Here is a 13,277-nt window from a genome sequence, read left to right as displayed (position 1 = left end):
TCATCCCCAGGCACAGACAGCATCCAATCAACTGCCAGGGCCGGGCCTGCCCCCCACCCGCCCAGCCCCCATAGGCAGGCAGCCCAAAGCCATCTCAGGCCTGGGAGGTTCCCCCCTGCACCCAGCCCATCCCACCCAGCCCAGTAAGACCCACTACCCCTTATGAATCCATCTCAGTAAGACCCGCCCCACCCAGTGAAATCGACACTCGCTCTGTGCCACCCCCTAAATGAACCCAGCATGACCCACTGCTCCCAGTTTACCACCCCCAGCCCCCATTTAAGCCAGCCCACCAAGACCTACTGTTCAGTGCTCTCAATCCATCCTCCCCCCCACCCCCACAATCCAAGTTTCAGGCACTTACTGGTTTCCTCCAAGGCCCAGCAGCACCAGGCACCTTTATTACCAAAAACACCCCAAAAGATGACAACAGAGATGACATCACTGGGGGGGGGTACACAGTCCGCGAGGGGGGGGAAATTTTTTTTGGAGTATTTCTCTTTTCTATAAAAACAAAATTCCCAGTTTGCCACAACAGGAGCTCTGGGAGGGATGGGGGGAGCAATCTCTTCTGTCCCCTGCCCAGCCTGGGTGCCCCCCTCTCGGTGCTGGGGGGGTCCAACACGCACAGGGAGGTTAAAGACCATCAAAAAAGAGCCAGGGGCAAGTTCCAGGGGGGCCTTATCGGGTCTGCTCAACTGCAAGAGAGAAAAGGGAGGCAGGGTTAGTGGGGATGCCCCATAGCCCAGCCCCCCACCAGAGCCTCCAGCCAGGCAGGCCCCCACCCCTCCCTGAGACACCCCCCCAGCCCTTGCACCTCTCCCCAATAGCCAGGTACCTTCAACCCAGACAGATGTGCACTGCCATCATCTGTCCACAGGCAGACTAAGGGAGCCTATAGAGCACAGTGGCAATGTCCGCACAGGGCCCTCTACCCAGGCTGCAGTGCCCCCACAACCATGGCACTAACCTACTGCTGGCCAGCAGCCCTGCCCCACAGCCCTGGCACTCCCACCTCCTGCCCCCAACCCTGGCAGGACTCACTGTAGGAGGAGATGTCGATCTCATCCGGAAGCTCGCTGATGTTCACTTCAAAGCGATCCTGGACATCATTCAGGATCTTGGCGTCATTCTCATCTGACACAAAGGTGATAGCCAGGCCTTTGGTGCCAAAGCGTCCAGCACGTGCCACCTGTGGGGAAAACAGTCAGAGCCCAGCAGGCTGTAGGGGGAACCCAGGGTTCTGCATCTCAGCACAATCCCCATTCTAAACCCCTGCCCTCCCTGCACTCCAAACCCAGGCATCTGCGTGCACCACCCCCATGACTTCATTTCCCCTCTCAAGGCTGGGAAAGCGTTCAGGAGTCTGGGCTCAGCCACCTGGATCTAATCCATCACCCCTGATTTGGAGAACCTAGGCAATCCAGGCTCCCAGCTCCCCACCAACTAATCACCCTCCAGGCTCCTCTCCCCTCTCACAGCTGGGAAAGAACCCAGGAGTCCAGGCACACGGTTCCCCAAACTCTAGCCCCCCCAACCCCAGGCACCACAGAGGAGCCAGGGATGCAGGCTCCCAGCCCCCCTCTGCTGTAACGTTCAGCCCTCACTCCCCCACCAGGAAGGGGACCCACATATCTGAGTTTCTAGTCCCCTTGCTCTAACCCCCCCCACCATGAATCCCTTTCTAGAACAGGGGAAGAACTCAGGTGCCCTGGCTCTCTGCTTGCCCTTCACTCACTCACCTTGCTGGGATTCTACCCCTGCTCTGCATCTGGGCTCCCCTAACCCCTCTTCTCTCGAGAACCCCAGCATCCAGGCTCTCAACTCTCCCTTCTGCTCAGCATCCAAGCTTCCCACTTCTTCCTCCCCACAAAGAACCCTGCCTGCTGCCCACCTACCACCCTTCCCCCACCCCAGGGAACCCCAGCATCCAGGCGCACCCGGTGTAGATAGGTGTCCGAATCCTCAGGCATGTCGTAGTTGAAGGCGATGTTGACGCGCTCAATGTCCATCCCCCGCCCAAACAAGTTGGTGGCCACCAAGATGCGGCGCTGGAAGTCCTTGAACTGCTGGTACCGTGACAGCCTAGAAGGGAGGGGCAAAGGGGTGGGAGTCAGTGCTGAATATCTGCCAACCCCCTCACCATTACAGCTGCCAAAAGCAGAAGCCCAATGTTCTGCTCGCTCATGCTCCCTTTCCTACTTAACGTAAGCTCCTAGCAGCTGCTGGAGATGGATCCAGAGACCTATTGCCCCCCGACCCCCCACTCCACAGGGGAACCCACAATCCCCCTCCCCCATGCTCTTTGGGGGACACCCAGGAACAGCTGCCAGACTGGAAGTAAGGCTAGCTTAGACTTCACAGAATCATAGAAGTAGGGTTGAAAGGGACCTTGTAGATCTTTAAGTCTGACCCTCCCGTCTGGGCAGAACTGGGCTCAAATGACTCCAGCCAGGTAGGCATCAAGCCTCTTCTTAAGGACCCTCAGGGTAAGAGCCAGCACCACTTCCCTTGGAAGTTGGTTCCAGAGCATAGCTGCCCTGAGCGTGAAGTAGTTCTTACGGATGTCTAATCTAAACCTACTCTCCAACAACTTGTGGCCGTTATTCCTCCTCATGCCAGTGGGCGCAAGGGGAAACAAGGTCTCTCCCAAACCCTTCTGGTCCCCCCTAGTGAGTTTATAGACAGTCACCAGGTCCCCCCTCAGCCTTCTCTTGTGAAGGCTGAACAGGTTCAGGTCCCGCAGTCCCTCATTGTAGGGTCTGCCCTGTTGTCCCCGGATCATGTGGGTGGCCCTCCTCTGGATCCTCTCCATGTTGTCCACATCCCTCCTGAAGTGGGGCTCACAGAACTGGACGCAGTACTCCAGCTGTGGCCTGACTAGTGTCGCGTAGAGGGGAGGATCACCTCCCTGGCTCTACTTGAGATGCATCTGTGGATGCACGATAAGGTCCAGTTAGCCCTGCCAACTGTGACCTCACATTGTCGGCCCAAGTTCATCTTGGAGTCAAAATGACTCCAAAATCCCTTTCTGCCTCCATGCTCTCTAGAAGGGATTTTCCCATCTTATAAGTGTGCTGCTGGTTCCTACTGCCCCTGCTCATATATACAGTTTCTCCCAGGAAAGTCACTGCTTTCCCAGTACCCAAATGTTCAGATTTCCCCCCCTGGAGAAAACAAAGAAAAAGAGAGGGATCCAGGAAAAAAGGTTACCTGAGAATAACTGAAGTTAAATCACTTCTAGGAGAGTTTCTACTGAGAGTGATTTATTAACCCTCTGTCTCCTGGGAGAAATGAATTATTCCCAAAGGAGTTTCTTTGGGAAGTGATTCAACTCCAGGTGTTTCTCCTGGGAGTGGTTTGTTTCTCCCAGGAAAATGGATGTTTGTACATACCATGGCTTCTCTCAGGAGAGGACATAGTCGTTTAGCATTCACCTGCTCCCTAGGGAGACTGCGTAATTTGCTGGTCTCTTGGTGCTCCTGCTGGGAGCAGCACATGCCCCCTTTACACCTTTCATACTGCACTACAGGGAAACAGGTTGGCCACAGGCAGCCAGTCAGGGCCATCTTATGTACAGCTGCTGTCTGTCACCAGGTAGCCTAAGAGAGCCTACAATACATACTGCAATGGGTGCACAGGGTACCCCAGCCAGCTATACAGCGTCACACTGCTAGCTGTCCACTCTTATGGACCTCAGCACTGGACCGTCTGTACACAGGGGTCTGAGTTAACTCTCTCCAGGACTTTCTCCCTGGGCAAAAACAGCTCATACTATATCTATACTAGGATGGCTGTTACCACTCAGGAAACATCTGGGAGTCAGTGGGGACAGTAAGCTAAAAGCAATCAGCTCTGTGCTCAACTGCCAAAGGCAAACACAATGTTAGGGATTGTAAAGAATTAAGTTGTCAGCACAACTGAAAACATCACAATGTCACTTTGTAAGCCCGTGAGGTGTCCACACCTTAAATACTATGCCCAGCCCTCATCCCTGCACTTCCAAAAGGATATAGAACTAGAAATGGTCCAGGAAAGAGTAGCAAGGATACTGAGTGCAGGGCCTCCAGATGGGGAGAGACTAACAAGGCCAGGCCTGGTTCAGTTTAGGAAGGAGACTCTTTGAGGGGGAAACATGAGAAGGGTTCTCAAAATACTAAAGTAGCAAAGAGAAAGTAGATAGGTATTTGTTATAAACTCTCTCTCACATAAGACTCGGGGTCATAAAATGAACCTAATAGGTAGCGAGTTTAAAAAACAAACATGAGGAAGTTTTTCATCCAGTAGGTTATTAAAGGGCAGGACTCATTGCCACCAGATGTGGTGGAAGCAGAGTTCAGCCAGATTCCCAAAAAAGACTGGAAATATGCTTGGAAAAACAAGCTTCAGTAGCAGTTGAGCACAGGAGCAAGGGGCATGGCCTCTGAATGAGAACTTCTTGGATTTGAAGGCTGAAAGGGACCCAGACATCTGGGGAGAGTTGCCGAGGCCTGGCTCTGGGGGTAGGAGTGGTTGGGATTCCAGATGTCTGAGAGCAGAGTTCCTTTCAGGCCTGGCTCCAGGGAACAGTGGCCAAAAAAAAAAGCCCTGGTCACAGTGGTTCACTCTCCCGCTCAGCTGCCATGTGATGGGTCTGAGCAAAAACAGACTTTGGGCCGATCAACAAAATGGGAAATATTATGTTCTGCATGTCTACAGCCTTAATTAGCAGATGTCAACCCACAACAAAAAAGGATAGCGTTAGGGTCTCTGGAGCCAGGGTTAAAAGCAAGCTACCTTCTCAGCTGAACAGAAGAGGCCCCTGCTGCTGGGAAAAGGGAAGTCAAAGCTGGGGCCTTTTGTGTATCTGCCTGACCCAAAACCCACCTCTCCTCCTGGGGCATGCCACGGTGGATGGCAATGGCCGGGAAGTTCTGCTCCACCAGCAGCTGTGCTAGGGCAATGCAGCGTTGCACAGACTTCACGAAGATCACCACCTGTGGGAGGTGGGGGGAAAGAGTAAGCTAGGATTCAGATGCCTGGGCCCCAACTACAGCCTGGCAGCTCTGAAGGGTCCCAGCAGGCCTGGCTCCCCTGCTGCTGCTCTCCCTGGGAGCCGACAGGACTGCAGAGCCTGGGGAGAAGTTGCCCCAAATGCCTGGCTTCTGGCCTCTGCCATAAAAGGCCTGGGGATGCCACTCCGGACACCTGGGTCCCCCTTCCCCATGAGCACTGCCTCAAAGCACTGGCCCTGGCAGGTATGGACATATAAAACTCCCCAAATACCTGGGTCCCAGCCCTTTCCTCCAGAGCTGAGTGAATTCTATGGCTGCCTGGGTCCCATCCCCTCTCTTCAAATCCAGACCTCATAGCACTGCCCCTATTCAGGGGCCAAGGCCCAGGCAAGTCCTCCCTGAATGCCTGGGTCCTCACCTGGTTGAATTCAAGGACGTCAAGGAGGTCGAAGAGCTTGCGGTTCTTCTCATTGTCCTTCAGTTTGACATAGTACTGCTGCAGCCCATGCAGCGTCAGCTTCGTCTCATCGTCCACGAAGATCTCCATGGGCTGAGGGGGGCACAGTAGGGTCAGGGCCCTGCCCACACTCCCACAGACTCCCCCCCTGGGTCTGGAGTCTTTCCGTGCCCCCTTCAGCCTCCCCCCAGGTATTCTGGGACAGAACCCATACCCTCCCAACTAGTGAGGGGCCCCCAGAGACTCAACTCCCTCACCTTGCTACATATACTAACATCCCCCAACAAAAAAACCTAGGTGCAAGGCATGCTTGGAAGAGAGGAGAGGGACCATTCCTCCCTGGTTTTCCCTTAAGGGGAAGCAACAGTTACCAGAATGCTCTGCAGCACCCAGCCTTAGAAGTTAAGACAGTGCAGCCAGTAGCAGACACCGAGCATCCCTCACAGCTCACGCAAGCTACATCAAGGTTGCTGGCTATATCCCAGCATGCACCAGGTGCAGCTCCACTGCTCCCAAAAGGAGCTAGGCAGCCATCTTGGAGGTGTGGCTATTGCCATGCCCATGTATCACCAGCCCTCCCCAAGAATGGGATGCACTGTTTGTTTCCCACCCACCAGGAGGGGGGAGGTGGGTTAACCCTCTCTGCTGCCAACTTCAGGGAGCCAGCTACTCCTCCTAGACCCTCCCCCAAAACTTCCCCACCAGTTCCCACCCCCCCCAAAATCCCAGCCTGGCCGCCACAAAAAGGATAATCTGGCTCCGGGTGCCGCCGTGGGTCCCTCCGGAAGTCACCGCCACAGGCTGCCGTGCCATCTCCATCTTGCTGTCTTCGCCACGCGGAGCGGGGGGACGCCGCGGTCTCCGGAGGGGGGCGGGGGAACGGGGGGGCCGTTGTGGGGGAGTGGAAGGGAGGATCTTAAGGGGCCCAATTTGCGGCCGTGATAGAGATGTGCGGGTGTGAGAAGGTAAGTCCAACGCTTACTTGCCTGGGGGTGAGGGTCCAGATGCTTGCGGTGACAGGGCCGGAGGGGGGCAACCCCCCCTCGAAGGAAGAAGAGGGGGGGTCCCCTACTTGAGCTGGGGCTGGAGGGGGAGAGGGGCTAGCATGACCCGAGAGATCTTCCGGAGGCTACGGGGGCGGCCTGAGCTACAGAGCGGTGCAGGGCGGGACGGCGGGTCCCGGCGGTGCTGGCTGACGGAGGAGGAGATCCCCAGCACCCCCCCTGAATGGATTGGCAGGGGGCTGAGGGGGCAGAGAAGGTAGAAGCGAGGGGGGGTGGTAATTACGTCTTGCATGAATTTGCGGCACACGGGGCGGATTTCCTTGCTCAGGGTGGCGCTGAACATCATGACCTGCTTTTCATGCGGGGTCATGCGGAAGATCTCCTGGACATCCCGGCGCATATCTGGGGGAGGCAGAGAATTGGGAGTCGGTCAGCAGAGGGAACCCCACAGTGAGGGGGTGGGGAGCTGAAAACCCCCCAGCAAATCCTGCCCCTTGTGGGCAGAACCAGAGTGTGCAATTGATGGGGCATATCTATTCAGGCAGTGCTGTTCAAGTCCAATGACTATACCAGCAGTGCTCAACCTCGTGACCCCAAGGACCAGCTCACAGAATCACAGATAAGTCAAGATAAAAATAAATCTCCAAATATCATAGAATCATAGTCATAAAGAAGAGGGACTGGTAGGAACCTCCAGAGGCCAGAGTCACTACTATAAAGAAGTGGGGCTAGAAGGGCCCTCCAAAAAGGTCAGAGACAAGCGGAGATAAAAGAACCCTCCAAAGGTCATATCCTGAGGCAGAATCAGCCCGGTCCAAAACCCAGACAAGAAATCCCAAGCAGAAGCTGGACCCTACACTACAAAGGAAAGCAACCTCCCCCCCACCCATCAGTACCAGTCTGAACAAAGCAGCAGTCTGGCTCTGAGCAAAGGGGCAAGGCCTTCAAAGGGGGAGGGTCCTGGCTAAAGTCCCAGCATAGGCCCTACCCTGTCACCATCCCCAGCCTGGGCTGCAACCAACACCCAGTGTATTTGAGAGAGACTTGAAAGTGGGAGGGAAGCTTGACTCCCTCTCTCCCTTTCTGCTACATGTCAGAGGGCTTTTATGTCCCAGAAGCCTAGGAAATCTCCACAGCAGCACACAGGTATCTCTAGGCCTAGATTACTTCCCAACAAGTGTTCTTTTTGCACACCCCCAGTGCTGAAGAGCCCACAGCCTCCCTGGGTGTCTAATTCCCCTACTTCGTGGCTCTAACAGTGAAGAAAAAAAATCACCCACTATCCAAACCTAAACATCTTTGGCCACAATTTCAAGCCATTAGTTCCATATCCTCCTCTCTGCAGCGGCGGGGGGTGGGGTGGCTTTCCTTCTTCCTCACAGCAGCCTTCAAGGTATTTGAAAACTGCCCTGCTTAGATGCCTTTACCCTTGGGCCCAGCAGCTTTTGCCACCTCCTCCCCACCACGCTTGGCTCTACCCCCCCCCCCAAGGGATCTCCCCCAGCTGAACCAGGAGAGGGGACCCCACACACAAACAGCACTGTGGGTGGGTTTTGAAAGGGAAGGGATCCCACGAAATCCTGCCTCTGTGGAAGTCTGGGAGGTGGGGGGCAGCTGTAGTGCCTTCTCTATTCAGGCACTGCTGAATGAGTCCACTAATTACATCAAGGCTAAAGTTCTTGGTCCCTTGGCCAAATGAGTTAAATAAGCTTCTGAACACAAGACTAAGACATTCTTCCTCAGATTTCTGCTAGCATCAGACTGTTGTCTTGTCCCTTTGGGACTGTCACTGCTACAACAACTCTCTTAGCGTGAGCTCTTATTGGACCAACTAGAACAGACTTAAGATGAGCTTTTGAAAGCAAAGCATCCTTTGTTGGGTCTCTGATCACAGAGCCATAGCCACTGCAATAAAAACAGATTGCCCTAAGAAAGCCTTGCCTCTTGTCACATCTTTGGGCTGTTCAGGGCTGTGACATCCCTCCAACACTTTCAAAAACAAGGAATCACCCATCTGGAAGCATGCGAGAAAATGCCCTCCACATTTTGGGCAGCAGGGGGCACCATACCACAAGCTGTGACATCAGAAGCCAACCCAAATGACTGGGGACTGCCTTCCACAGACAAAAAAAAAAAAAAAAAAAAAAAAAATCTTGCTGCCCCCTGAAAGGGCATCCCTGTTCCAGGGGTGGAAGCCAGGTGCCCCCCCCACCCCCCTCCCAGCAGCTCACCGAGTTGCTCCAGCATCTTGTCGCACTCGTCCAGGATGAAATGCTTGATGTGTTTGAGGTTGAGGCTCTTGTTTCGCGCCAGGGCCAGGATCCGGCCTGGAGTCCCCACCACGATGTGCGGGCAGTTCTTCTTCAGCACCTCCTCGTCCTTCTTGATGGACAGGCCCCCGAAAAACACTGCCACCTGCAAGGGAATGGGAGGGGGGGCAGTGAGAGGCTACATTCGTTGCCTTGCTAACATCTCCCCTCCCCCATCCCCACTGCACTCGGACCCAGGCATAGGTGCCCTCACCTTTACACTGGGCATGTACTTGGAGAAGCGTTCGTATTCTTTGCTGATCTGGAATGCCAGCTCCCGCGTGTGGCACATCACCAGCACCGACACCTGCAGAGGAAGAATAACACGGTTACTAGCTTTTGGAAAGCTATGTCTGCCCTGGCCTCAGGACTGCCAGTACCCGCTTGGGTTAAAAACTTCTGCTGCAAATCAGCCCGTTGGTTCCTCCCAGATTCTTCCCCACCCCCAGTAACCCCAGTTGGTTCCTCCTAAAGCTTCCCCCCCCCCCAAAACAATGAACCCTTCAAGACCCCCTCCAACAAATCCCCAGTTGATTGTTCCTGCTGAAGGCCTGAACAGTTTCTTCCAAAACTCATAATCTGTCCATCATGCCCAGTTGTTTTGCCACCCCCTCCCATTCTCACTCAGCTCTGCCCACCCATCACTCTTATGAGATGCCCCCCTCAAATTCCCCACTAAGGTACCTCCTGTCCCCCACCCCAGCTCACCTGCCCCGTGACAGGCTCCAGCTGCTGCAACGTGGCCAGCACGAAGACGGCCGTCTTGCCCATGCCTGATTTAGCCTGGCAGAGCACGTCCATGCCCAGGATGGCCTGTGGGATGCACTCGTGCTGCACTGCAGGGACAAGAACACGGAGCTGGGACACAGGAGTCCAGGCCGTGCTACACCAAACCATGTGTACCTACCAGGACCCCAACTCCCCACAGGTACTCTAACCCACCAGATTCTATTCCAGATCTGGGAGAGAACCCTGGTGTCCAGGCTCCCAGTCTCCACTACTCCTCAGCAAGCCCCCACCCCAGACCCTATACCCCTGCCTGACCTCAGACCGTCTTGAATTCAACCCCTCCCTCTCAACAGCCAGAGAACCCAGGCATCCAGGCTCCCAGCTCCCCCTGCCTTAAGCCAAAAAGCCAGAGAGAGCCCAGGCATCTAGACTTTCCAGCCTGTCCCTGCTCTCATCCACCAAAACCTGCTCCTAAGAGCTGGGAAGAGAACCCAGGTGTCCCAGCTCACAGATCCCATCCCCCCAAGTACACAGGAACCCAGGAGTCCAGGCTCCCCCTGCAACATCCCCTCCCCACACCTGCACACGCAAGGCAGGAACTCCAGCACCCAGGCCCCCAAGCCCCCAACAGAGTGAGGCAACAACCCTGGCACCTGGGTTGCCAGCACCACCCCAGCCTGGTGGGAAACCCAGAGTCCAGGCGCACCTTCAGAGGGGTGCTCAAAGCCACAGTCGACGATGGCGCGGAGCAGCTCAGGCTTAAGCAAGAAGTCGCGGAAGCCGGAACTGTGGATGGAGACGTAGGAGCCCTTGACGTCCTTTTTGGAGGGCACATCCACGCCGTCGCCTGCACCTGCGTTCTCCACCTCATCATCCTCATAGTCCAGGAGCTCATTATCCACGTCGTTCTCCGCCATGGCCGGCACTGCTGGGGAAGCAGGGGAGGAGGAGTCAAGCTGGAGGGAAATCAGGCATCCAGGTGCCCAGCCCCCATGCCTCGCCCCAAAATTGCGGAACCCAAGCATCCAGGCGCCCCGCTCCTCCCTCCACCATCAACAACTCTCCTCCCACATCTTGCAGAGTACCCAGGTATCTGAGCCCCCAGCCCCTATGCCTCACCCAAAAGTAAGAGAGAACCCAGGCATCTAGGCTCCCAGTTGTTCCTGGTCTAACACCCAGGACAGGGAAGGGAACCCAGGCATCCGGGCTCCCAGCTCCCCTTACCCTAACTCCCAGAGCCCGAGGGAACCAAAGTGTCCAGGCTCCCAGCCCACCCTCCCCATAACTTAAGCGTACTAGACCTCGCATCTCACACCAAGCTGGGAGAAAACACAGGGGATCCAGGCACCCAGCACCCCTCCTCCCCTTTCAGTCCACCAGATCCTATGTCTCAAGCCAAAGCTGTAGGAGATAACCCAGGTATCCAGGTCCCCCTGCTTCAGCCCACCAGACACCATACCTTGTCCAAAACTAGGAAAGGACCCAGGTGTCTGGACTCCAAGCCCCGCTCCCCAACCCCCCGCCCAGGGCACACAAAAAACCCAGGCATCCTGGCTCTCAGATCTCCCCACAATCTATCACATCTAACAAGCCAGACCATCTTCTTCCTGAAGTACATCTAGGCTCCTAGCCACACCCCCACTTTACAAGACCCCAGTCCTCATCCCTTGTTTGAGATGGAGCAGGGGACAGGAGGACAGGAGCCTGGATGCCTGGGCTCCTGTCCTCCCCCTACTCCAATTCCCATAGCTCAGGGGAACCCAGGCATTCAGACTCCCAGCCACCTGGGATACAGCTATAGCACCCTCAAACCCATACACGCAGCTGGGAGTGGGGGCAGGGTACCCAAATGCTTTGGTTGTCTCCCTGCTCTGAAGGGGGAATAGGGGCTGATGGGTTTGAGCACGGAAATGGGTGGTGCTGGGAACACAGACACCCAGGATCTCCCCCACTGGGGAACAGCAGCTAGGGCAGGAGAAGCGGGGTTTTCAAGCAGAAAGTGAGGATGCCTGGGCTCTCTGCCCACCCTGGGGCAGTAGTGGGGGCTGGACATGTGGGTCCACAACTCTAGGAGGGGAACAACGACATGACACCAAGGAGCCCAGATGCCTGGGTTCTCCCCACACTCACCCCAGTTCCTAGGTGCCTGGTTCCCCAACTAGGCAGGTTTTGGGGGGCCTTAAACACCCACCCCTGTACTGGGGTCCCCCAGAGCAAGGCTTCTATGCTAGTGGGGCCCCTCCACACAGCCCCCAGTGGAGGAGTCTGGGGTCCCGTGGGGGGCGCCCCCTTCCCACCATACATTGCGGCTCCCCCGATTCCAGCCCCAGCCGGAGGGAGATGGGGATTCAGCGCCCCATATTTCTCCCTACCTTCCCCCGCGCCGCCAATGCCCCGCTCGGGGGCCGCAGATAAGTCCACCCACCCCGCCTGGCCCGGGGACGGCCGACGGCGGGGCGGCGCGGGGCGGATGGCGGCGGATTACGGCGGCCGTGACCGGGAGACGAGAGGCGCCCGCGCCATCTTGGACTCCCCGCCATAGGCCCACAATGGGGAAGCCCCCCCGCCCTTCCCAGCCGGACCCGGGACCTCCAGGGGGGCAAGGCAGCCCCTAGCGCGCGGGGAGTCCCCGGCGGACGGAGCCCGGGCGGTGAGGAGGGATGGATGGCTCCAGATAGCAGCGATATGCAAGGGATAGCAGGCGGGGGACACCCCTCTTACCTCTTGCGGGAGGGGGCGGGGCAACGATGGCTTCTCTCGGCAGCGGCCAAAGCCAAATGAGCGCGCAGCCTCCACTTCCGGCAGGAGGCGGAAGGCGGGCTGTACGTCAGGACCCCGCACCACGCGGCTGCCGTTATCAGGTGCCTGTATAAAAGAAAAGTGGGGATGTCCTCCCCTTCCCTCAAGAGGTCTTAATAAAGGACGTGCGGGGGTTGATTTCCTGGCCCAGAGGGGAGAAGACGCACTCGCTCCACCCCGCAGGTTTCTGGTCAGGCGACTGAAGTAGATAGCCCTCCGCCTCAGCGGGAGGAGAGCGTTTCCCGCGCGCAGGGAGGGGGCTTCAGGGCGTTGCTATGGAGACAGGAGTCGTTTGGTTCGGGCTGCGAGGCCTGGTGTTGGTTGGCGGGCCGTAGCGGCGTGACGTCATTAGTTGCGCCTGATTTCCACCAGCATCATAATGCCACGCCATTCTGTCCCATGTCCTCTGCCATGTCAAAGTGCCACACTAGTGTCATGTGACCACCACCATGGGCCCACACTGTTGTTACATGACCCCCTCCAACATGGCACCATGCTATTGTCATGTGGCCCTTACCAACATGATGCCATGTTATTCATGTGACCCCAGAGGGTGCCACTCTATTCTCATGTGACCACTGCCAGCATGGTGCCACACTATTCTCGTGTGCCTGCCAACATGGTGCCATGCTGGTCATAGGAACCTGCCCATATGGCATCATATTACGGTCATGTGACCCCACCACCTCCCATCATGCTATTGTCATGTGACCTGCCATGCACATCATGGTGTCATGCCAGTGTCATGTGACCCTTATCCCCATCATGGTGCCACACCATTGCCATAGGACCTCCACATCAATAGGGCCACGCTGTTGACTGCTGCCAGTGCCAAAGTAACAGACCATCAAAGTGCATTCCTGACTACATCCCTAGTCACATTTCCCCCCCACCCATGGGGCCCAGCCCTGCCATGCCAGAGCCGGCCCCAGCCCCTGCCCCCGTTACACAGAGGCCTGATGCCCCCCAGAGCCAGCTGCAGTGC

At 56.5% G+C, this 13,277-nt stretch overlaps 1 protein-coding gene across 2 annotated transcripts; it reads right to left on the bottom strand.

The window, feature by feature from the left end:
- Nucleotides 1-364: 364 nt before the first annotated feature.
- On the bottom strand, nt 365-12,366 carry DDX39B (DExD-box helicase 39B). 2 transcript variants are annotated; one of them, XM_090028187.1, is made up of 11 exons: nt 12,215-12,366; nt 10,200-10,421; nt 9,473-9,600; nt 8,979-9,071; nt 8,687-8,870; nt 6,739-6,857; nt 5,413-5,544; nt 4,867-4,976; nt 1,941-2,085; nt 1,045-1,192; nt 365-698 (listed from the first exon to the last, which is right to left on the bottom strand). In XM_090028187.1, exons 2-11 carry the CDS (start codon nt 10,408-10,410, stop codon nt 682-684), a joined length of 1,287 nt encoding a protein of 428 aa, XP_089884313.1. In that variant the 5' UTR covers nt 10,411-10,421; nt 12,215-12,366; the 3' UTR covers nt 365-681. The 2 variants fall into 2 exon arrangements, with proteins under 2 accessions (XP_089884313.1, XP_089884314.1); XM_090028188.1 differs by having other exon boundaries at nt 10,200-10,418; nt 12,215-12,362.
- Nucleotides 12,367-13,277: the final 911 nt, after the last annotated feature.

This window comes from Crocodylus siamensis, chromosome 15, assembly GCF_052110815.1.
Source record: "Crocodylus siamensis isolate JL-2025a chromosome 15, ASM5211081v1, whole genome shotgun sequence".
In the NCBI taxonomy this organism is placed as follows: Eukaryota; Metazoa; Chordata; order Crocodylia; family Crocodylidae; genus Crocodylus; species Crocodylus siamensis.
This window is presented reverse-complemented; position numbering and strand designations above follow the sequence as displayed.

What these genes read in the sequence shown, in the direction of transcription:
- DDX39B (XM_090028187.1), bottom strand. Translation starts at nt 10,410, where the DNA reads ATGGCGGAGAACGACGTGGATAATGAGCTCCTGGACTATGAGGATGAT. An exon ending in TGGAGCCTGTCACGGGGCAG is followed by an intron (nt 9,072 to 9,472) that starts GTGAGCTGGGGT and finishes CTTCCTCTGCAG; the next exon opens with GTGTCGGTGCTGGTGATGTG. An exon ending in GCCGCAAATTCATGCAAGAC is followed by an intron (nt 5,545 to 6,738) that starts GTAATTACCACC and finishes TGCCCCCCTCAG; the next exon opens with CCCATGGAGATCTTCGTGGA.